This window comes from Mustela erminea, chromosome 4 (genome assembly GCF_009829155.1).
Source record: "Mustela erminea isolate mMusErm1 chromosome 4, mMusErm1.Pri, whole genome shotgun sequence".
Classification (NCBI taxonomy): domain Eukaryota; kingdom Metazoa; phylum Chordata; class Mammalia; order Carnivora; family Mustelidae; genus Mustela; species Mustela erminea.
Genome location: NC_045617.1, coordinates 5,060,702 through 5,085,410, shown reverse-complemented (window position 1 = coordinate 5,085,410; position 24,709 = coordinate 5,060,702). Strand labels below are relative to the sequence as shown.

The 24,709-nt window shown below is 35.6% G+C and overlaps 1 protein-coding gene across 7 annotated transcripts in view; it reads left to right on the top strand.

Annotated features, from left to right (window-relative positions):
* The window catches only part of QKI (QKI, KH domain containing RNA binding), a 155,419-nt gene that overhangs the window by 105,297 nt on the left and 25,413 nt on the right, over window positions 1–24,709 (top strand). For all 7 annotated transcript variants that reach the window (XR_004284460.1, XM_032337970.1, XM_032337968.1 and 4 more), the window contains exon 4: window positions 6,142–6,285. Coding sequence is in view for 6 of the 7 variants with exons in the window: in XM_032337970.1 (XP_032193861.1) it covers window positions 6,142–6,285 (144 nt within the window). In the remaining variant the exon portion in view is untranslated. The remainder of the gene's footprint in view (window positions 1–6,141; window positions 6,286–24,709) is intronic.

Below are 24,709 nucleotides of genomic sequence, written 5' to 3'. Positions count from 1 at the left end.
TGTGAATAGGCCAATTTATTTACAGCATGGAATGAATATAAGCACGAAACTGCACCTGAAATTTGTGTGGAGTGAATAGGTATATGTATAGCAGCTTCTCTCTTTTGAGGCATAAATAACCTTTTGACTGCATTTCGAAGATTTTCCTACAGCACCAGTTAGTCTTTGTCCTAAAGTTTAAAATATGCATTTACTAGGATCAACAATAACTGAGACCCCCTTGTAGACAAGTTTGGAGAAGAGAGAGAATGAGCTCCAGCTGAGACATGTTGAGTGCTTTAGAGACAGTGACATCCAAATGTCAAGTTGGCAGTTGAATCCGAAGCAGGGATGACTGCGCTGGAATGCAAATTTGGGACTATGTCAACTGGAAAAAAATCCTTGTTCTTCTATATTGCTTAAGATTTGGTGGCACTTTAAATGATGAGACATTGCTCTGGGTGATTATAAAACAGACATTTAATCATGAGTAATAAGGAGCTATTTTTTTCTACATTGTATCTCTGCTGTTGACTCTTGAAATATTTGAGGGGCAGCTGGGTGTCCTAGTCGGTTAAGCATCTGCCTTTGGCTCAGGTCATGATCTCAGGGTCCTGGGCTCCCTGCTCACTGGGGAGTCTGCTTCTCTCCTTCTAACCCCCCTCCTAGCTTGTGCTTGTTGTTTGTCAGTCTCTCTCTCTCTCTCTCTCTCTCAAAAAAATAAGTAAAACCTTAAATATGTATAGTATTTGAAATGTAACTGTAGAAAGAAATCAATGCCTTGACCCAAGTTTCTAAGAGATACATCATTTTAGATATATATCTATTTTGCCATCCCTCCTCTCTGCTTCATTTCAACCTTTTATTTGTCTCAAATTATTTATAGAAGTGAGAAGTTTAGGGAGTAGATTCTTTTCTTTCTTTCTTTTTTTTTTTTTTTATAAGATTTTATTTATTTGACAGAGATCACAAGTAGGCAGAGAGAGAGGAGAGGGAGGAGGAAGCAGGCTCCCCGCCGAGCAGAGAGCCCGATGCGGGACTCGATCCCAGGACCCTGAGATCATGACCTGAGCCGAAGGCAGAGGCTTTAACCCACTGAGCCACCCAGGCAGCCCTAGGGAGTAGATTCTTAATGTAGGTATTGGATACAGAAGTGTGTAGTCTCATTGTGCTATAATTTATTATTATTATTTTTTATGACTGAAAGAGAACATTTATGGATAGGTTTTATTAACTTCTATGGTATTTGCCAATTCCAGATTGCCTTTTTATGCATTACAGAAACAGAAAAAGAACACAGGGAGAAGTTGTTTGTATTGAATAATAATTAGGCTTAAAACTCACTTTTGAAGAAGTTTGCTTTAACTCTACCTGAGTTTAGAATGGACTACAATTGGATAAATGTGGCTTCTTGGTACAGTGATCTTTTAAAACCTTTTTTTTTTTTTTAAAGATTTTATTTATTTTGACAGACAGAAATCACAGGGAGGCAGAGAGGCAGAGAGAGGGGAAAGGAAGCAGGCTCCCTGCTGAGCAGAGAGCCCAATGCAGGGCTCGATCCCTGGACCCCGGGATCATGACCTGAGCCGAAGGCAGAGGCTTTAACCCACTGAGCCACCCAGGTGCCCCTAAAACCTTTTTTTAAAAATCAAGTTTGATAATGTTCATTTTTTGAAGTCAGGATGAAAACATGGGTCGTCCCCCTTGCCCACTGGAGATTCTTTGGTATTTATTTCTTATTGCTATCTTTTGTACTTATGTTGCTGATAGTTGATTTTTTTTTTTAGTTTTCATCTCCTTTTTCCATTGTGGTGAGAAACCGTGGGCCCTTTTCATTTGGAAGCTCTTATCCTTCAGTTTCATTTTAAAAGTATGTATTGTGTTGATTTTTCTAATTCCATTTTCTTTTTCTTGGTAAGACATTGGTCTTTTAGATTCTGGACCTCTTGAACTAGTCCTCTAATTTTTATACTGATCTTCACCATTTTCCACCTGTGTCTTTGCTGTTACTTAGAGGGAGAGTTTCTAAATTTTTATCTTCTAGTCTCTCGAGTTTTTCATTTCTACTATCATATTTTTAGTTTCTCAACTTCCTTTTTACGTTTTGAATTTTCTTAACAACATCTTTTATCTATTTCAAGGATTCAGTGTCTTATTTTAGCTCTGCAAAGTTTTAAATTTTTCTTCTCTCTGGTCAGCATTTGCTTTCTTGGGGTTATTTTTTGTTTGTTTGTTGGGCTGGTCAGACTCCCAGAGAAAGGTCTTCCAGTATCCCTCCCTTCATCTGCGGGCTGACTGCCTTCACTCTAGATGCAGAGTGGGGGAGAAGCCTCAGTCTTCAGTATATAAGTGATCGCATGAACTAACCCTCAAAATCCTGATCTGGGGGTGCTGGGTGGCTCAGTCCATTAAGTGTCTGCCTTCAGCTCAGGTCAGGATCCCAGGGTCCTGGGATTGAGCCCTGCATCAGGCTCCCTGCTCAGTAGGGAGTCTGCTTTCCTGTACCCTCTGTCTCCTATCCCCTGCTCATGCTCATGCTCTGTCTCTCTCTCTCTTTCAAATAAATAAGTTAAAATCTTTTTTTAAAAAGTCTATGAAGTGAAACTCTATAGGAATATATTTCTAGTCTTTTGCTGCGAATTATGGAATGCCAGCTCTCTGGGGAGAGGAGATGTGGAGATTATCAGCTGCTCCTTAGTGCAAGTCTTCTTCTGGTCTTAGACCCACCTTTACCCCTACTACTGTTGCTGCCATTGCCTCAAGTTTTTTCCCTGGGGGATAAGAAGGGGTGGCATGGGGTTGGGGTTGGTTCCTTTTCACTTGGGATTAGCTAAATCCCTGATTCCTTAGCCCATATGCTTTGTGGTTTCTAAATTGTATTCTTTTCCATTTTCTTCTTCCTTATGAGTTTTGTACATTTTAAACTCTATAGTATTCTAGAATTTTAGGAGGGAGTGAAAGTACATGATTACAATAATTTCATCATCTTTATCTTTGTCTACAAGTTTTTGTTCTTCTAAGTGTTTTAAAACTAAGCAAAACCCTTCATTTTGAAGCCAACATTAGGATAGGTATAGCTTCTCTTTTATTTTCAGTTTTTAACTGGCACTTCAGTTACTGAATTAAGAGTATACATTTACCAAGATGTTTTCAAACTTAAAAATTTATTCAATACAATACAAATTATTGTAAAGCACAATGTCAGATTATACTTTAACTTTATTCCCTGTTCCTGTGATGCAAATAATACCTCTTCCTTTTCAAATCCTTTGACTTTTTGTCTTTCCATGTATAAAGGTTTCTCTGGTCAGTCATTTATGGTTTTGGTTTTTATTTTTACATCTTTCTAAATTTTTTGAATTACTAATGTTCCTCAGTTATCATTGTATTAATATCTATATTAGTATCTGTACTTGTGTCTCACATGTGCGTGTGCGCACACATGTGTGCACACATACACTAGCTTTTAGTGTCTTTGTCTACTAATTACAACAATTCTAGATTAGTTTGATGATTGGTTTTTCTTCTTACTTATGTTAACATTTTCCTGCTTCTTTGCATGCCTGTCAGTATCTGATTAGATGCCAAATAGTGTGACTTTTACCTTTTTGGGTGGATGTTTACTATTCTTTTAAGTGTTCTTGGCCTTTGTTCTGGGACAGTTAGAAACACTTTTCATCCTTTTAGGCCTTGCTTTTAAGATTTATTTAGAACATGGTCAGACCAGGTTTAATTACTTCACATTACTGAGGCAAGACCTTCTGTTCATTTTACCCAATGTCTGTGAATCGTGAAGTCTTCCAGTCTGGCTGTCTGTGAGGACCCAGCGCTTCAGCCTTGAATCCTGTGGCTGATACCAGCCTCTGGTATCTTCTCTCCCACACGTGCACTGACTAGTGTTCAAGAGTGTTTGAGTGGACCTTGTGCAGATCTCTAGAATTCTCTCAGTAGAGTTCCTTCTAGGCCTCTTCTATGAACTCTAGTGAGTTGGTCTTCCTGGATCTTTAGGTTAGTCAGGCTAACCCTGAAAGGCAGCTGGCACTGTTCCCTGGGCTGCAGCCTTGGAGACTCCCACGCTAGAGAGCTGAGGTAATCCTGGGGTTGACTTCATTGATTTGCCATCTCTCAGCCTCACTGTCTTCATTACCTGATATTCACAGGCTTGAGACCTGGCATTTCTTATGTTTTGCTTTTTTTGTTGTTGTTGTTTCAGGCAGGAGAGAGAGTCTTGTTCATGTTATTTTTATCTTGGCTGGAAGCAGAAGTCCCTTATTCATGAATATAGGCATACTTTTTTAGGTTCATCAAAAAATATAAGTCATTTTATTAGGTCTGTCTACCAAAATAAAAAAATACAAATTCTGGTGGAAAAGAAAATTAATATTTTAATAAAAATTAAAATCCGTATTTAAAAATTGATTTTCTTGCCACAGTAGAGGTATGTGTATATACATTTTACGTTCTTTGGCATACAGAGAACCCTAAGGTTGTCAAATTTTAACTTATTGATGCCCTAGTTTCTTACTTTTTCATGGTGTCTGTCCCCTAAGCAAAAGGAACACTTAATAGGGTTTTTATTAAATAGTTACTTCCAAACAACCTCATTAGTACTTATATCAAAACAACTTAAAGTGAAAAATAAATTTTATTGATAATTTAATTTTTATTCACATCATTTATTAATGGGATCTCTATTTTTCTTGGGCACCATCCAGATTAGCAAACATTAGGATGATATTAACAGAGAAAAACAGGAGAAACATAATACTTAACCATAAACTATATTTCCATCCTTATTGGTTAAGGTCCATATATTTTCCCTAGTATGAGCTCTGCAAACATGTAAGTTTTATGCCAGTTTTTATCTCCTTTGATTGGAATCTCACATTTTATTTTTTTTAATTTATTTTATTTAAATCCAATTAATTAACATACAGTATAGTATTAGTTTCAGAGGTAGAGTTCAGGGATTCATCAGTTGCATATAATACCCAGTGCTCATTATATCCGCATGCCCTCCTTAATGTCCATCACCCAGTTACTCCATCCCAGAATCTCACAATTTAGTAAATAGTGACATTGAAGAGGAAAGTACAACCAGACTTACTATCTGTTACTTATGTATGGTATCTTGCACTAAGCCAGGTACTTTCATACATACTTTTTTTTTACTTATTTATAAATTTATATTCTTATTTTTTATTTTTAAAAATTAGTTATGAATTATATATTACTTATGTGTATATAATATATATAATTTATGTATTTATGTATTATATCTAAAACGAAAAACAAGAAGTAATTCTGAAATTATCATATCTTAGGTGAAAGGAAAATGTAGCCAACCCTACTTCCAAACCTCCCTGTAGCTTGACTGTGTTTCCAAACTGGGGTATCCCTCACTAAGTGATGTGAAGACATCAAGGAAATGAAACATTGATGCTTCTATTACACTAGCATTTTTGAGTTGATAAAAATAAGTGACCTTATAGTTCACTGTTTTTAATGCAAGGTCTGTTGAAAACATATATTTCTTGTAGTGATTATAATGAAATGTTTCCATAATTACTACTTGATACAGTTAAGCAGAATTTCTCTTACACAGTAATGTCTATGTGCAAAATACTTGTCCTAATCTTGGATTCAGCCAGTGTTACTAAAAGTAGTTGTACAGAAATGGAGAGATCACTGAATTTGAGAATGAAAATGTTGGTTCAGCTCCTAAATTGACATGTTCTTAGCTATGTGACCTTGACAGCTGATATAAGTTAGCGTTCATGACCTGTTTACCCCATAAATAAAATATGGAAGAAATAATATGCTTTTCATGATCACCCAAGGATGACTCCTTAAGTTTCTTAGTACATATGAACACTGCAGGGGATCTGACAGTCTTGTTTATTACTATTGTATCTTTAGTTCAGCATCGAGTTCCATGCTTGGCACATGTAGGTATTCAATAAATATTTGTTGAATTCACAGTCATTTGACCCCACGGTCTCACACCCAGCCTTTTTATGAGGAAAATAATTAAAAAGGTTTATAATGTCATCATAGCAGAATGATCAAACATAGCCTAAATAATAGGCAACAGGTTAGTATTATGAAAGATAAACTCTCTTGGAGAAGAAAAATCAGTAATGTGTTTTGTAAATTTTTTAGGAGGAGCAGAACAGAGGCAAGCCTAATTGGGAGCATCTCAATGAAGATTTACATGTACTGATCACTGTGGAAGATGCTCAAAACAGAGCAGAAATCAAACTGAAGAGAGCCGTTGAGGAAGTGAAGAAATTACTGGTACCTGCAGTAAGTAATAATTTCCAAATCTTGGGGCCCAACCCCTTTTTCCATATAATTTTTTAAAATTACTGTAATGTTTATATTAATAAAGAAAAGGTTATTTATTTTTTAGAAATTTCATTTAACCACAAAACATAAAAATAATTTAAAACTCATTTACTACACTGTAGTGGGCAAACAAAGACATTGCTCAAATCCTAAAATGGGAAAGCCTGTTTACTTTGGGGGAAGGAAATGTTGAGAGGGGAACAAACTCAGTTAGCGTCCTACTTCTCAAAGGTAGTCTTTTTATTGCATCACTCTGTTATAGGGTAAGAAAGTTCCATTATCAAGGTGATGAAAGCTTTTATTATTTATTATTTTTTTTTTTTTGAGGGGGAAGCAATTTCTCACTCTAAGCAGGTAATGAGTATACAGAAAAGTCTGAACAACTAGTATTTACGTTGGAGGGCCTGTGTTAGTAGGAGCACATTGTTTGAGTTGCCTGTGGGTTCCAAGTACCTGCCTGGCATGTCATTGTCTCTCCAATAGAAAGATTCATGATCCATAGTGAAATTTTCCCATGTTACGATAAAATTTATGATAAAATTTTCTTTTAGAGAAATAAGAGCTAACTTTTGCTGAAGCATCAGATACCATTCTGAGCACTTTTCACACGTCAACTCATTTAATGTTTTTTCTAAGATACTGAAAGTATTAAAGTTCATATTTAGGGATCTTAGATTAAACACCGAACGTAATTTTGGGGGGTGACTTCTCATAAAGAAGTGACCCGAACGCCTTTGTTCTCATCCTCTCCCTTCCATCCTCTGTTTCCCTCCCCCCCAGCCCCCTCCTTTTGATCTTTTCCTCATTATTACATAACCCTTTAGTAACTCCTCATTTAGACATGATGATTGCACTCACTTCCAGAGTATTCTCTTTTTCAATGGAAAATGAAAAATAAGTTACTGTTTTCAAAGGCATTTAAAATATGTGTGTGTGTGTGTGTGTGTGTGTATGTATTTTGGTAAAAATGATACGAGTGTGGACCCTAATTTTCTGTTGAAAAAACTAGGAATACTTTTAATATTCTATCAAACAAAAATTTATTGACATTTACATAAATGAGTATGGTGTCAGTTGTTCTTTATTCCCTCGATAATCTGTTCTGTAAATAAATTTACAAGCTATAAACATTTTCCATTTACTGGATAAAATTAACTACTTGGAAGAAAAACATTTCATTTAAATTTTGTTCAATAGGTCTTATAAACAAACAGGTTTAATTATGAACTAAAATACTTAGTTGTATACTATTAAACCATATAGTCTTCCTCCTTTTCCTTAATAATTGTGCAGTTTTGAAAAGCTATATGGAAAAGGGCATTTTTCTAAGTATATTGGACTATTAGTTCCATGATCAGAAAGTTATTTAATATTACTTATTGCTCTATATCACTGAATATGCTCAGCTCACTAATACTAAGTACTTAAGGTCACCTAATATAGCAAATAGATCAGTTGTCTGATAATTAAAACTCTTCCTGACCTATTATTTTATTCCAGCCATTCTGTGAACTACTTTAGTTCTTAAAGTTATTAACCTGGGAAAGAGCATCATTTTAGAAGCGATGTTAGTAACTAGCTATATGTCTTTCAGAAAGTTCGTATATTTCTGTTTCCTTGTTTACAGAATGAGAATTGTAGTAAATGACTTCAAAGGACCGTTTTGGTTTTAAAGTTGTCTTTGAATAGACAATAGAATAAGTAGTAGTAGATAAAAAATGGCAGAAGCTTTTTAAAAAATTCATACAATTTATATTTTAAAGGAAAAGAGCACTTTTGATGATAAATCTATCTCCTATGGAAGTACTTTTAGGATTGTTATCACCACCTCTGAAGGAATAAAACTTTCTTAGAATTACAAATTTTAGACTAAAAATACTTGCAGGTATGGGTTCAATAAAGTGATTTAACCTTGTAGCAATTTCTTAATCTTACCATTTTATCAGCTATGCTTATTGTAACATGGCTCCTATGCTTGGGAATTTGTTTTCATTAAACTCAACATTACTGTACATTTCTAGTGATGGTGCCCTAATAAGCAGAGGTTTAAACAAAAGAGAAGCTTTATAGTCCTGAACTATCAAGTGATTTAGGTTTTTACTTTTAAATTGTTGGGAGACAGAATACATCATATTTGAGAGCTGACTTCTGGATTTGAATCCCGTCTTTGTGGCTCGTTCTGTCTGTCTCTCTTTTCTCATCTCTAAGATTGGAACTTCACTGAACTCTCATGTGGTTATTGTGAAGTTAGGTAATATTGGCATATTGCCTACCACATAACTGTTTCATTAAAGCTTGCTGTGGCTTCTTGATGCTGTCTCAATATTACTGTTTTATGATTGTATATGTTTACATACTGTTCTTTCCAAGTGCTGATTATAAAATGAATGCATTAATTCAGAATTGGAGAAAAATACAAGTTCCTTCTGAATTCATTATTCTTTTTAAGTAAAGTGGTTTGACCCTTATAAAAAAATTCACTGTGAAGCTCCTTAAAAAACCCTTTAGTTTATTGTTGCTTAAATATTTTCAGAACAGTAGTTTTGGATTGAAAATGTGGACTCATCTTGATCTTCTGAAAAGAATTCACATATAAATTCGCATATAAATTGGTTAATTCTGATTTATTTTTTCCTGTTCATGTAAAAGTTAAAAAGGGAAGTGGAGACTAGCATTTGTTTTGGAATGTATTATTTAAGATGTCCTCTTACTAGGTTCAGAATTGCAGAAAAAAATTATTGCCCCAGCTCAGTTGGTTCAAAGGGCTGTCAGAATCACTACATAAAAGACAGTACATTTCTTAATCAGCATTTTGTCTCACCTGCGTGTCCCTCCAGTGAGCTGCCAATAGATCTTACTTAATTTATTCTTATATTACATGAAAACTTTCTTCAGCATTTCTGTGGTTTTCATGTCTCAGAATTTATCTTGAGAATAGTGATACTCAAAATTCTGTTGACCATTCACTCTCAGTGCTTACTTAACATGTCCATTAACAGGAACTTTTGCCTTTCCTGTTTCTTCAATATTCTGCATATGACTTGGAGTCTCTAGGTGTTATCAGGTGTCCAGAAAAACACCAGATTCAGTCAAGTTAACTTCCTGTATCCCTCAAATGTGCCCATGTCCTTTTGTTCTCATTTTCTTTACCTTTGTTTCAAGCTAGAGTTACCCAAAACCCCAGAGCCAGAATCCATGCTTGCAGTTTGGGACCCACAAACATTGCGGTCTGTTCATAACCTTCCCATGCTTAAAAAAGCCTCTTGTTGGTTCCTTCTCACTCCAAGAGGAGAATGGAGAATTCTTTAACATGGCTTTACAATTGCTTCATGATTTGCCATAGGTTATCTTTCAGGCTTCATTTTTCACTCTCCCCCCAAACATAAAGTACACACACACACACATGCCACACTATATCCTGTATTTATTTGATTTCTTGAAACTTTAGTTTTCTCACTTCTGGGCCTTTGAATTCATTCAGTAATTGTTCATTGAGTGCATTTACTGTGTCAGCTGTTGAAGATACAGAGTAAAATAAAGCTGACTAACAAAGTATCTACCATCTTGAAGCTTACCTTCTGGTGGGGGGGATGGGGCAGCTTGGATTACAGACAATAAGCAAAAATAAATATAAACTATATTAGGTTGTGCTAAAATGTGAAGGAAAATAAAGCAAGAAATCAAGAGCTGTGGATTAAGGAAGTACTATTTTGTATGAGACAATTAGAGAATGCCTCTTCAAGGTGACATTTGGGAAAACAACATGATTGAAATACAGTGCAGTCATTTGGATATCCAAGGGGTTTCCAAGCAAAGAGAACAAAAGTGTGATAACCCAGAGATATTTTTGAGGTGTGTCATAGGGTCCAGTGATGTGTCATAGGGTCCAGTGAGGAGCTTAGGGAACAGGTAGGAGGATAGGAGGAAGTGGGGGAGACGGCAGGTGACAGAGGCCTGTAGGCCATGATGAGAATATTGGATTTTAGTCTGACGTGAGAAGCTATTTGGAGGAGTTTAAGAGAGGAATAACATAGTCTAATTTGTATTTTAAAGGATCATTCTGAATAGAGCACACACTTTGAGGGTGATGGAGAAAGTAGAGATGCCAAGGCACAAGCATTTATATTTCATAAATGAGGTAAAAGTGCCATGGCCTAGTATTGAAGGGGCTGAGTGGTAGTAGATTGGAGGTTTATTTTCAGGGTAAAGCTAGCAGGAATTTCAGTGGATTGGGTGTTGTGTTTGTGTGAAGACTTCAAGGTTTTTACCCTGAGCAATTGGATTTGTTTCCTGTTTATACTGTTAGGGGAGCTAGGTTTGAGAGGGAAGTCAAGAAATTGGGTTTGGAAATGTAAACATTGAGATCCCAAATGTTAAATGGGCGTTTGGTTAAACAGTCAGGTTGAGAAGATGGGACTAGAACATGTCAGTTTTGAGGTTGTCATCATACCAAAAGCTTTTAGAGCCAGGAGGCTAGATGCTGTCATCTAAGAATTGGATAAAGGTGAAGAATAGTCTGGGGACTCAGCTCCTGGTACTTCACCATAGAGAGATTAGGAGAAGAGGAGGATCTAGCAAAGGAGACGGGAGAGGAGCTGTTGAGATTGAAGGAAAACGAGGAACGTGGAGTCCTGGAAGCAAGGTGAAGGAGTTTGTTGCTGAAGGTTGTTCATTTAAGATAAGAATTGGGAGTTAATCACTGGATTTGGCAAGTAGTGGTCATTGGTGATCTCACTGATTGATTTTTTTTTTTCCTTGAATGTTGGGTTTATATCCTTTTTTTTTTTTAAGATTCTGTTTATTTGACAGAGAGAGACACAGCGAGAGAGGGAGAGAACACAAGCAGGAAGAGTGGGAGAGGGAGAAGCAGGCTTCCTTCTGAGCAGGGAGCCTGATGCGGGCTTGATCCCAGGGCACTGGGATCGTGACCCCAGCCGAAGGCAGACGACTGAGCCCCCCAGGCGCCCCTTGAATTTTGGGTTTAAAAAGCCTAATAGGTTTGGGTTCAAGAAACTGTGGGACAGGAGGAAAAGGAGCTGGAATTTTTTCACCTAAGATTCTATCATTTACGTAAATGATTCTTTCAGTACTGTTGGCCTTGCAGTTCTTTTATTGCTTCACTGTCTGTCATCTTTTTCTCCATGCTTTATCAGCTTCCCACTCCACACTGGCTCCTTGGGTCTTTTGAGGGCACCTCCCTAAACATACAATAGCAGAATGTCCAGCAGTAGACCATTTCCTTCTCTTCGTCGAGAAGATGCTGCATAAATTTGGCAAGAAGGGTACTTAACTTCTGCATATACTTGTAGGATAAATCTCTTGAAGTAGCATTATTAGATTAAAGGGTAAGTGCATTTAAATTTTTTTTTTTAAGATTTTATTTATTTGAGAGATAGGGTACTATGTGGGGGAGGCAGGGCAGAGGGAGAGGGAGAAACAGACTCCCTGCTGAACAGAGAGCCTGATGCAGGGCTCGATCCCAGGACCTGAGATGACAACTTGAACCAAAAGCAGATGCCTAACCAACTGAATCACCCAGGCGTTTTAAATTTTAATACATAATTCATAAATTGCCTTCCAGAAAATATTTACCAATTTACTTTCCTGCCAGTTTACATGAAAGTGACTATTTCCCAGCACAGTCTGAAACCTGGGTATTGACCAAAGTCCTAAATCTTTGTTCTCCTAGTAGTTTAAAAAATGTGAATAGAATAATTCTCATGGTTCTTATAAATGTTTGGTTTTAAAGTTTTTATATTAAGTGGCTGTGTGATATTACAGATATTTTTCTAACAAAATGTATGTGTTTTTACCTTTATGTTCATATCTTGAACAGGAACACGCAGTCCCTAGTTTCCTATTGTTTCTATGGAGAATATGATTCTGATTACATTTTTATTCACAATAAATCTGTAGCTAAAGTATGGAATTGTCTTTGTGTTATTTCAGTATAAATGTTTCTTACCTAACCATGTAGACTAAGTTGATTCTTGGGAAGAAATAGATGTAGTAAGAGTTGCATGTATTTTAATGTGGGTTTTTTTTGCCCATTTTGTTTAATGTCATATAGCAAAAGATCTATCCCTGGCTTGAGGGACCCGGGGGAGGAAGGAAATGGAGAGGAGAGACTTTTTGCTTTATCTGAACTTTCATAATGAAATGTAATAAATAATTGATTTGTATCCCGCATCTGCTGATTTCTAAGATTTAATAAGTCTGGGTAAAGACTGTACCTATACTCAGTGTGACAGGGTTCGAATTTTCCAAAGATTTGGGTGATTTTAATGTGTCCCCATTAATTCACATAACACTACATGTAACTAACTGTTTAGTAAACCAGGATTTACTAAAGGGTTCAAACCCTTCAAATTCAAATTGGGTTTCAAAACAACCTTATGAAGTAGGTCCTCACCACCCCCCCTCAATTTTTGTGAAAAGCACATGGACTCAGAGAAATCTTAGTATCATTAGAGTACTTGGTAATTTTTTTTTTTTTAATTCTTATTTCATTGCAAAGGTAAAGAGTTGAGATGACTCATACTTAATTCATTAGTAGAATCTGATAGCATTTTACCTAGGGAACTTGTTTACTTTGGAAAAATACCATTTTTATTTCAGATGTTTCTTTGATTTTGGTGGTCAGTTTATTTAAATCTCTTTTGTTTCTTAAATCACAAATCAAACCGTGCATAATTAGGGAAGAATAATTTCTCTCGTTATATATAAAGTTTTTATCTGACAAGTGTAAGTCTGTTACCACTAAATATCTACTAAATATATCTTTTTATTTTTAGTCTGTTCTGTTGTTTGAATCCTCACTTTCACAAACCTGAACTATACTCCTTCAGATTTTTGAGGTCTTCAGTATGCTGTTACAATTACAATGTGACATTTTGTGAAAATTTAAACTATACTCACTGATAAAAAGATTATAGAACAGTGTCCTAATTTTGCGGACTATAATATAAATACATTTTTTGTATAAAATATGTATCTATATATATAAATATAAAAATGTGTATATAAATAAGTACAAATATAAATCTACCTTCAGAGTATTTCTTGAGCACATGTATTCCTGCCACCCAGTTGAAGTAATCTTTCTCCCCACTGGTAGTTTTACTCCATTTAATTCTCTCATAAGTTAGTAAGAGTGATTTTAAAAACATCCGTAAATCTTATTAAAGAGTGACTTGCCCTTTCAATTAGATTAAAATTCAAGCTCCATATTGGCTTCAGGGGAGCTGCTATTTGGTATGAAACTGTTGTGTGGTGTGGGGGACTCACTTGTAAACAGGTGGTTGTGAAAACACACAAAGTCGAAGAAAAATGTTAATGAAATAATTTTAGGATTTTGGAAAGCTCCATGTGACTATAAATTTTAATTTCCACATATATTATTCTTTTCTTTCTAAGTTATTTTGTAAATGGGAGAAAAAACTTTGAAGTACAAGGATGGAGTCAAAGGAAATGACAGGAGCAAAGAAAAAATAAATCACTTTTTCTACAATGATTATGAGGAGATCCTCGGACTGACTAGTAGAATTTTGCTAAATGTGCAGGTAGAATGTTAAGGAAGGAACTGTGTGTTGTGACCTGCTTTAATACAGTGATATCCTTCTTATTTTAAGTATACACTATAAGGAAATTAGTGTTATGGGATTATTTAGGGATTTGGGATTTCTGGTTTTATATAACTGTTTTATTATATAAGTTAACTGAGTAGGGAAAAAAACTAGTGTTCTTGATATGGAATTTCACATATGGTTAATTTACTAATTTTTGCTTAATATTTATTTAAGACAGGTTGTTGATTGTTTTTGTTTGGTGGTAGAACTTACTGCAAAGTGGCACTATTACTTGCTTTTCTACAAATTTTTGGATCCTCAACTGAAATTGTGTGATAAGTTACTAATTTAATACAGCCTTTATGATGAGTTATTATTTTGTAGTTAAATTATATTTTAAGTAGATTACTTAGTTCTTACATATGTAAACCTTAGGGTTTTAAACATATGTTGAACTTCTTTATTATAATTAGGAAGCTTTCTTCAGGTGACATTTTAATGCTTATTCTTACACACATTGTAAATTCTCACACTTTTTCTATGATCCCTTCAAAGTAAACTGGACTATTAAATTTCTTGGCTGAATTTCTTCTTAAAGTCTTAGGATTTACCTAATATGCATATATAAGTAGATAGGATTCTGTGAACTAGGAAATAATGACTTCTTACCTTACATATTTTCAAATCACTTTAACATATATTTGATTCTTAGAGAAAGCTTGTGTGTTAAATTACTCATTTACCAATTCTGTCATCAGATGTTTTCATTTTCCTTTATAATTACTATAGTGATACTGTAATATGTTATAAATTTCCATTCATTTTTGCCTTTTTTAAAACAGTAAACTTGTTCATAATTAATTTGGTTTTGATATGCTCATGTACGTATTAGGACATAGGTCATAGATTAGTTATTGTCTACTATTTTAAGGATTCAAGCTTTTAGTGTGGGATGGGTAAGACCATTGGAAGGCTTTGAAGAGAGAGGAAATGACAATATCCGATTAGTATCTTTCAAGATTACTTGACCTGCTGTGTTAAAGGAAAGAGTAAAGGCGGGGAAGAAAGGAAGCTCTCACGGGAGCCTGCAGATTTTGGCCCGTGGGCCAAATCCATCCTCCCACCTGCGTTTGAGTAACGCATGAGCTAAGAATGGTGTTTGTATTTTTTAACAGCTGGAGGAAAACCAGAAGGAGAATACTTTATGAAATGTGAAAATTGTATGAAATTCAATTTTTATTATCCATTTAAAAGTATCCTTGACTGTTGGGAATGCAAGTTGGTGCAGCCACTTTAGAAAACAGTGTGGAGATTTCTCTAAAAATTTAAAATAGAGCTACCTATGACCCAGCAATTGCATGCCTGGGTATTCACCCCAAAGATACAGATATAGTGAAAAGAAGGGCCATATGTACCCCAGTGTTAATAGCAGCAATTCCCCAGTAGCCAAACTGTGGAAAGAGCTGAGATGCCCTTCAGCAGATGAATGGATAAAGAAGATGTGGTCCGTATATACAATGGACTATTACTCAGCCATCAGAAAGGATGAATACCCAACTTCTGCAGCAATATGGATGGGACTGGAGAAGATTATGCTGAGTGACATAAGTCAAGTAGAGGAAGTCAGTTATCATATGGTTTTACTTACTTGTGGAACATAAGGAATAACATGGAGGACACTAGGAAAAGGAAGGAAAAGTCAAGGGGGAGAAATTGGAGGGGAGAGAAATCATGAAAGACTGTGGACTCTTGAGAAACAAACTGAGGGTTTTAGAGGGGAGAGGGTGGAGGGATGGGTGGTGGTGGGTACTAAGGAGGGCACGGATTGCACGGAGCACCGCCTGGTGGTGGGTATTAAGGAGGGCACGGATTGCATGGAGCACTGGGTGTTAAACAGTGAATCTTGGAGCACCACATCAAAAACTAATGATGTACGGTGACTAGCATATCACAATTAAAAAAATAAATTTTTGTTGAAACACAGCCCTGCTTAATCATTAGTATATTGTCTGTGGCTGCTTTTGCACTTCAGTAGTAAGTTGAGTAACTGCAGTAGAGATCACATACCCAGAAAAGGCACTTATTGTCTGTCTCGTACAGAAAAAGTTTGCCAATTCATGGACTGTTGAATTAATCCACATGAGAGGTAGTGATGAGTTGGGCCAAGATAGCTATAGAAGTGAAGCATGGTCTGATTCTGAGCATATTTTTAAAGTGAAGCTTGCAGTTTTGCTAATGGATTATCTATGGGATGTTAGAAAGCAAGGATTGTAGACAGAAGAACTGGAAGGATGTATCGGTAGGACCTTGATAAAGAAGACTGCGTAGGAACAGACTCTGAAGAGATTATCAGGAGCTCAGTTTTGTACCTCATAAGTTTGAGGTAATAGTTGGCTGCCCAAGTGCAGCTGTCCTAGTATTCTTTTCAGATTAACAAATACTTCTAACAGGTTGACCGTGTTCTACGGCATTAGGATACAGAAAATTACAAGTTAGGATACAGAAAATTACTTAAGGCAAGATCCTTAATATGCAGGGCAGTGCCATTTCCGTAACTGTATTCCATGAGACACTTTTCATAGGTATTCTAGGTAAAGAAAGCCTTTAATATGCTAGTAAGTATTGTGAAGCACTGGTAGGAACCATTTCCAAATTTAATGGACCATCTTTTTTTTTTTTTTTTGCTGGGAGTGCATTCCCATCTAGTGTTCTAGAGATACATGCTTAAGAAATAATACGGCAGCTCATGGGTCCAATTTAAATACAGTTGAGCTGTTTTTCAATGCTGAGGAATAATCATTTTGAAGACTCGAAGGAAAGGAACTTAAGGGTTTTTTTTTTCCCCATTTCTTATTACACATAAATTAAAACACATTCATTTGAAGTATACAGTTAAGGGTTTTGAAAACTGTATACCACAGTCACGATTTCCTTCACCCGCTGCATCAATTTACTACTTCCTCTTGCTGCCTTCAGGCAACCACTGGGGTTAGTTCCCCCCACCCCCTTTTAATGATCTCAAAATTTTCCCCAACTTTATTGACATATGATTAACCAATAAAAATGACATATATTTAGGTTGTACAGTGTGATTTTTTTTAAAGTGTGCATGATGATTCAATATACGTATACATAGTGAAATGGTTATCAGAATGATTATAACACATCCCTCACCCACCTCATATTTATTTTTGTGTGTGTGTGGTCAGAACACTTAAGATCTCCTCTCAGCAAATTAGAAGTAAATAGTAAAGTTAATGGCAGTCACCATGCTGTACTTAAGTTCTGTAGAACTTACTGCGGAAGGTTTGTACCCGTTGGTGAACAGCTCCCCATTTCTTCCAGCCCCCAGCTCTTTGCAGCCACTGTTCTACTCTTCAGTTGTATGAGTTCAACTTTATTGGACCCAGTGTCGCATTTATTATATTTCATATAAATGAAAAAATTTTTATGCCTGCCTTTTTTCATGTAGCATGGTGTGAAAGTCTTTTGAAGTTCCTCTGTACTGTTGCATAGATCAGTGGTCTCTACCTTTTTGTTGATAATTAGTATTTCATTGAATAGATAAGCCAGTTTATCCTTTCGCCTGTTGTAAGTTTCATTTTATTTCTCCAGAGACAAATGATCTCAAGCATCTTTCCATGTTCTTCTTGACAATTCGTGTTTCTTCTCTGGTGAAATATCCATTTAAACCTTCTGTCTTTTTATTGACTTGCCCTTCCCCCCACTTCCGCCCTGCCGTTCTAACAATTTTTTATATAATTTGAGATTAAATTCTTGGTCAGTTATTCTACTCTGTGGCTTCTATTTTTCTTCATTTTGTGGGAAAGCTTTTAATTACAAATACACTTTTATTCATAAATATGAAACTTGTCGGGTTTTTTTCTTGTTTTTATATTTTTCAAGGAGTTTATCTTTGTGTTCCCTTTTTACCTTTTTAAGGTCTCTAGGATCTGTGGTATTGTTCTCTCTTTTATTCATGACATTAGCAATTTGTGACGACTTTCTTATTTTCTTGATCAGTCTATACCTCTGGAGAGAGTTTTTTATTAATTCTATTGATATTTTCTAAGAACCATCTTTTGGTTTTGTTTATTTTTCTCTAGTCTACTTTCTTCTGTCTTAAAGATAGAAATTTCTCTCTATAATGCTTTAGCTGCTTCCAAAAAATAATGTTATGTTTTATTTTCATTACCAGTCAGTTCAAAATATTTTTAAATTTCCTTTATAATTTCTAATTCGACCTATGGGTTATTTTCATATGTTTCCAGATATTTGGGACTTTTCCATTTATCTTATTACTGTGACTGATTTCTAATTTAATTTTTTTTCTTAGAGATTGTATTCTGTAAGACTTTAGTCTTTTTGAATGTAATTAAGACTTTTTATAATCCAGCATATGTTATGAATATTCCACATACACTTAAAAACATGTTTATTTTGCAGTGGTCGGGTATATGTTCTGTAAATGTTTAGATGAAGGTGATTGAAAATGTTCAGGTTTCTCCTGTTCTTACCCATTTTCCCTACTTCTGTGAACTACTGAACGAGATGTGTAAAAATGTTCATTCATTGTGAAAGTATGCACAGTAATATACTGTCCTTGAAAACACTAAAATAGCAAACTAATTTGGTATATGCACATGGTTACATGTGTGTATATGTGTATGTGTGTATGAATGAACAGGGTTTAGCATCATTTAAAGATGTCATTCTACATTTTATATGATGACACTTTTCTCCTTGCTTTAATTTTGAAATCTTTGGTTTTTTCCTCAAAAAATGCCAGTTAACTTCATGCAACACATTTTCTAGAGAGATGGTACCGAGCAGTACCTAGGTGGCAGTCAGTGTTAGAGAAGATGTTAACTGAATTTAAAAGAAGGTGTACCATGGACTGGGTGCTTAAGGAAGAAGACTTGACAGCAGTAGCTGAGGCTTGATCTGGAATTTTAAGACACAGGACTCTAGAGACAATATCCATGTGTTTTTGTGCCAGGTCAAAAGTAGTGACAAATGCAGTAGTATGTTTGGACAAATCATGCATGGTCAGGGACTGTCTCTTAAACTTGGAGCTTTTATTTCCTTAATTATAAAATTGGGCTATTACTATTTTTTGCTCATTTGCCTTAGAATGGCTTCATGGAGGCAAAAAATTATTATTTTAGTTATATGGAATTATAAGACTTATTTTTTTTTTTAAATATATATTGTATGGACTGGTTACCTCAACTGCACCATTGGCTGTGACAATTTCAGGTCACAGAAGGCACCACACAAAAAGGAATTCTGTTCCTCACCTACAAAATGTACCGTCATTGCTAATCCACAATTTTACTTTATAGGCTTTTGATTATGGTGTTAATAAGATGATTATGAAACCATGGATTAATGTTACTAAAAAGTAACATCCTGTATAAAAGTCTGCTTCCCCACCCTCCCTTCTCTTCCCCCCTCCCCCATCTCTCGTCCTCTGTCTCTCCGTCCCCCTTCTCCCCTCCCATCTTTCTCCTGCCCCCCCCCCGCCATCTTCCTTCCTTTCTCTCGCTCTTTCTCCCGCTCTCTACCCCTCCCTCTTGCTTTCTCTCTCACCCTCTCTTTTCTATCTTTCTCCCCCACCCCCGCCTCTGTTGCCCTCACTCACTCCCTCACTGTAGTCCCTCGGTCACTCGCTGTGGGAATGCATCATCATCTCAGCTGATCAGATACCATCCCTCTTGCAATCAGTTCTCATTCCAGTTCGTTGTAAAATAATAAATACTATTTCTCATCATTAGCTAAGTCCTTACACAAATACGTATCTAATCCTCTCCTAAGGAACCTAAAAAACACTAGACTAGTGGAAGTCGGGGAGATATTATGCTGGACTTATGTTGATATGAAGACTGAGAAAGTAGAGGTAAGGGATATACGGCCAAATAACCCTCTTTCTTACCATAATTTTTCTTCCCTTTCGATAGGAGCAGAGGTAAAGATTTCTCTAAAGGAGGTATAGAGTACTAAATGGAAAGACCAGACTAAATGAGCAGCACCAAACTGTGTATTAGAGGAATTAGTGTTGCTAGGCAGCTGAAGTTTACATGGTCTCATAATTTAAGACAGACTTTCACATACCAAGATGCCACCGGTCCCAAACAAGTCATAAAGTATTCATTTCACTTTTTAACATTTCAGCTTTTAACTTTATTGTGGGGGTAATCAAATCTGTTTTGTTCTTTTATTTTTTCTTTAAGTTTGCTTGTATGTACTTGAGAACTTGAACATGAATCAATTTTGGACATTATAACTTACTCCTTCATGAAACCATTAATATGTGTAGAGCTCAGTAATAATTGATCTAATACTTAATAGATTCTGATGAATTTCTCGATGAGGATTTTGAAATTTAACGTTGCTCTGGTTATTTCAAGGAATATTATGACATTGGAAAAATAATTAAGTAATTTTAATTCAGTGTCTTGAATTAAAAAAACTACAGATGCTCTCAAAATTTGGGAGAATGGTAGGAAAAAAGGATCCGCCACAAAATTTTTTAAAAGTTTACTTTTCATGTTACCCAAAGATTCTCTTCTTTCTGATGCTATATGCATTTGGCTCATAGTTAACTGTGTATTAATTATAACCTGAAAATAAATGAAGAGAGATGGAGTAGTCTTATCTTGGAGTTCAGGGTTTTCAACTGGGTTGTGAATGAACTGATAGTATTACTTTTAGTTCTTGACCATGGTGCGACTCAGTCAAGTCTGTGGTCTTCTTGTTCTCCTTTTCATTTTCCTGGGAGAGAAGGTAACGTATTAAAAGACATCTCCCTGTGATGCGCTTGGCCCTTGATAGAGCTGTAGTCTGAGAGAGCATCTCTCTCATGTAAAGAAAGGTGTTGCTACTGTTTTCTCCCATGCACAACCGTTTTAATCTGAATGGGAAATCTGTCTAGGGACCCAGAGTACAGTAATTAGCAGTCTCTTCAGAGTGTCAGAGCAGAATTACTATTGTAATGGTTTAGCTGCAGGATAAAAGGATTGAATTTGGGTCTGCTTGTCTGCCAAACTAAAATGAGTTGCCATGGGAATTTTCAAATGTGAAAGGCGTTTACTTAAAGCAATTTGGCAGGTTTGAATAAACTCATAAATTACAGGTTTGAAAGGAGCCAGTCCTCGCTTCCTCTCATACAGGCAGGACTGTATAGAAGGCTGATAGCTTCTTAAGTTCTTAATGAGAATGAGTTGATCCATGCTCTCATGCAGTCGATCCACTTATTAAGGCTTGTTTATTCACTAAATATAGTACAGTAAGCACATTTAAGGAAAGGTATTTTGTTCCAGATCGATGGAGGAAAAAGAAGATGAAAACTAGAGACATAAATTTTCCCTCCTAAGTTAAATATATCTTCAGATAACTCCCTTAAAATTATTGTTTTGTTTTAATGAGCACTGACCTGATATTAACTTTAATTTTGCTCAGTGCATGTAATAAATGTATATCTTTACACATGCTGCATTTGTCTTAAAAGTAAGATTAACATTTAAAGCTTTTTTGGAAAACAAGGTACCCAGACTTAATAAGCTGGATTATTTAGTTTGCATATAAATGCTTTTCAGAGAGACCTTCAGTCTCTCATATCTTTCAAAAGAACTGGGTCTTAGTATAAATCACTTTTTAGTAGAAAATGCTCCTTTAAATGCCTTGGTGGTGAACATCACTTAGGCTTGTATGACCTCTCTTGTCCTCAGGATATCAGTAATAATAATAGTTCTTGCATTAGTGTTTTATGTCTGCCCTCCAGAAAAAAACTTAGTGAAATTTAAGTATTTAAAATTTTGAGACTAACATATTTTCACACAATAAATCAGGTCTTTGGGGTAGTCTCTGTTAACATTTTCAAGCTACTTTACTTTTGTAAGGAAGAAAAAAATATGGTTGTTGCAAATCTTAGTGCCCTGAAAATGTAGGTGGAGGTTTCAGTAATGTTTTACAAGGAGATACAGGTATGCAGAAATTGTTTAATTCAAATAAGAAAGTACAAAATGAGTATTTTTTTAAGATACGACAAATATATTTTTGTTTATATAGTAATCTTCTTAAATTATATTTACATATCAAAGTACTCTGATTAAAATCCTGTAGTTCTAAGATTACCATTGAGCCTTAATAAATTAATAAACCTTGACCCAGCGACAGAGAAGACTGTCAGAAATCTCATTTAAATTTAGCCTACAGAGATCATTAGAGAAGTCCTTGTCAGAGATCTAAGACTGGAATAGAGTGGCATAGCACACTGTATGCTGTCTGTGAGATGCTCTGATGCATCAGTCAGTGTGCGCTGCTTTAGGAAACACGAGGGGGAAGTGCTTGCAGAAGTTGAAATGTGGTTAACTGCTTCTTCTAGAGAGGGACAATGCTAAACAAAATTTAACTGGATTCCACATCAGTATCTTTCTATATCCTACCCCAGATTCTGCATTAGAGCAGCCACAGGAGCCTATTCCAACTAGAATTTTCACAAATAATTGAAAATACTGTATCTTTGGATAGCAATCCATGTGGACAGATTAAGAAGTGTGACATGGTATAGGTTGTAAGACTTCGATCATTGTCATAAATCACTGAGCAGCTGTGTTGAAATCTCTTTACTGTCTGTCCAGCCATCATGTGACTAGAAATGGGTCGGCATTTTTTTAAATGAACCGGGGCCTTTTCCCCATACCTGGAGCTGCTTGACAGTAATAGTAAGATAGGTCTTGTGTGTGTGAACAAGCCCTCAGAAAGAGAGTCTGCAAAAAATATCTTTTTGTTATTACAAGGATTCATTAAAGAATGGCTTCCCTAACACAAGAAATGTGGCTGACAGTTTAGATAGCTTGTAACTCTAAATTTAAGGTGTTGCAAATATAAAACAGATTCTTGGGGTAAGGTAATAGGGTAGTATGTGTTTATTCTCTAGGAAATATTTTTGTAGTTTATATAAAAGTTCCTTTCATTTTAACCTTACATTCCATGCATCCCTCAGAATTTGCATGCTGAATTTATTATGTAACATTTTACACTTACTAGTACCTATGTATTCTTAACTCTTAATGTTTCTATCCCATAACTAAAAACGCTGGCTGGGATAATGCATTTTAGTTGTTTATTTGTTTGTTTGTTTTCTCCCTTACTAAATGTATGGTATTCTACACAGATACTCTAAAATTGATTTACTATATATTGATTTTTTTTATTAAAGACATAAAATTATTTAATAGAAAAATAGAGTGATTTCTCGGTGTATCTTCTTTAGTTCAATTATTTTCATACATCCCTTTAATTTGTTTGCATGCCCTTCTGATGGTTGGTAAGTAGCATCATGTTCCTTATATATAGGTGAAGCATTTGTATTCCATTCATTTTCTATTAATGCACATTGAAGTTGACTTAGCAAAAAAGTTAAGAAAATCAAATACCCTTTAGTTAACTTACGTTTTTAAACCCTTATATCTAATTTTTTTGACAACACTTCAAATGTTTGAGTATTTTATGTAAGTAAAATTATTCAGATATTACCATTGTGAGATTTAATGGTATTTTAAAGAGTCAGGTGAGCATTTTAATTTAGTTTCAGGTAAACTTAATTTGGTAACTTGTCATAAATAGCTTGATTTTCTCCTGTGTTTTTGATAACTAAATTTTTAAAATTTGATTTCACAAGTGACAGTACTAATAAGACTTCTCCTTTATGGGCATTAATCTGAAGCCTGTATTGCATATTTGTATAAGTAGACGAGTTTTTTATTCTTTTAACCTTTAATACCTTTGTGGGGAAAAAAATCAATTTTTAATGTGTGCATCAAATACAAAATAATAGAGTGAGTTTTTAAAGTTATGCCTTTAAAATATGACATCAACTTATTTTTGTTAAACCTCTTTGTAGAATGTATCTCTGAGCAAGTTAAGAGACTCATGAATTAAGCTTTCTTCATATTTATATATTTTATGTATTTGCTTTTGAAGGATGATAGTATACTCTTAAATAATAGACTTTGATTACTGAATTTAGTATCTGTGGAATTATAACATACTTGTAGAGATTAGAAAACTCACTTAATGACTGTCAAAAGCAATTCACTCACAAACTTCTATTGAGAGACTGCTATATACCAGCCTAGAAACCAAGACTTTGGTACATACGGAGATAAGAGATTTAGTAATATAAAAATGAGAGGAGGGCAAAATTAATGAGTTTCCTGGTTACTTAGTTAGTCACTTGATGCTTGCTTTTCAGAAATGTCATGCTGTTACTGGAGGTAGAGACTTCCCAGAGTGATCTTTTTGCACTCCGGTTTGTTCTTTCTGGGCATTCTCATCCAGAATCTATCTCCAGGGACCACTGCCATCATGATCGTTCTTCATTATGCTGCTCATCTCAGCCCCGCAGCTCCCCAATCCATTCAGCACCTCCTTGGGATGATTTATACAATCTCAAACATAACCCTTCCCAAACTAACATCACATTCTTCCCTGCCCTCCTCATACAGCAGTTCCTCCATTGTTTTCTCTTTGTGAATGACAGCCCTTGCTACCGAGTCATAGATTCTTAACTGCACCACTGCTTCCCCTCTGCTCCTGCTCTTTCCCATCCATTTCATCCTGCTCTGATTTCTTCCTCTTAGTAGCACTTGGCTCTTCGTTTCCGTGCTCGCTCTTGTACTAGGTCAATTGGTGCTCCTTCCTAGTTGCAGCTAGTTACCTTTTTTTTTTTTTTAAAGTTTTTATTTATTTGACAGTACAAGCAGGGGGAGCACCAGGCAGAGGGAGAAGGGAGAAGGATGCTCCCTGCT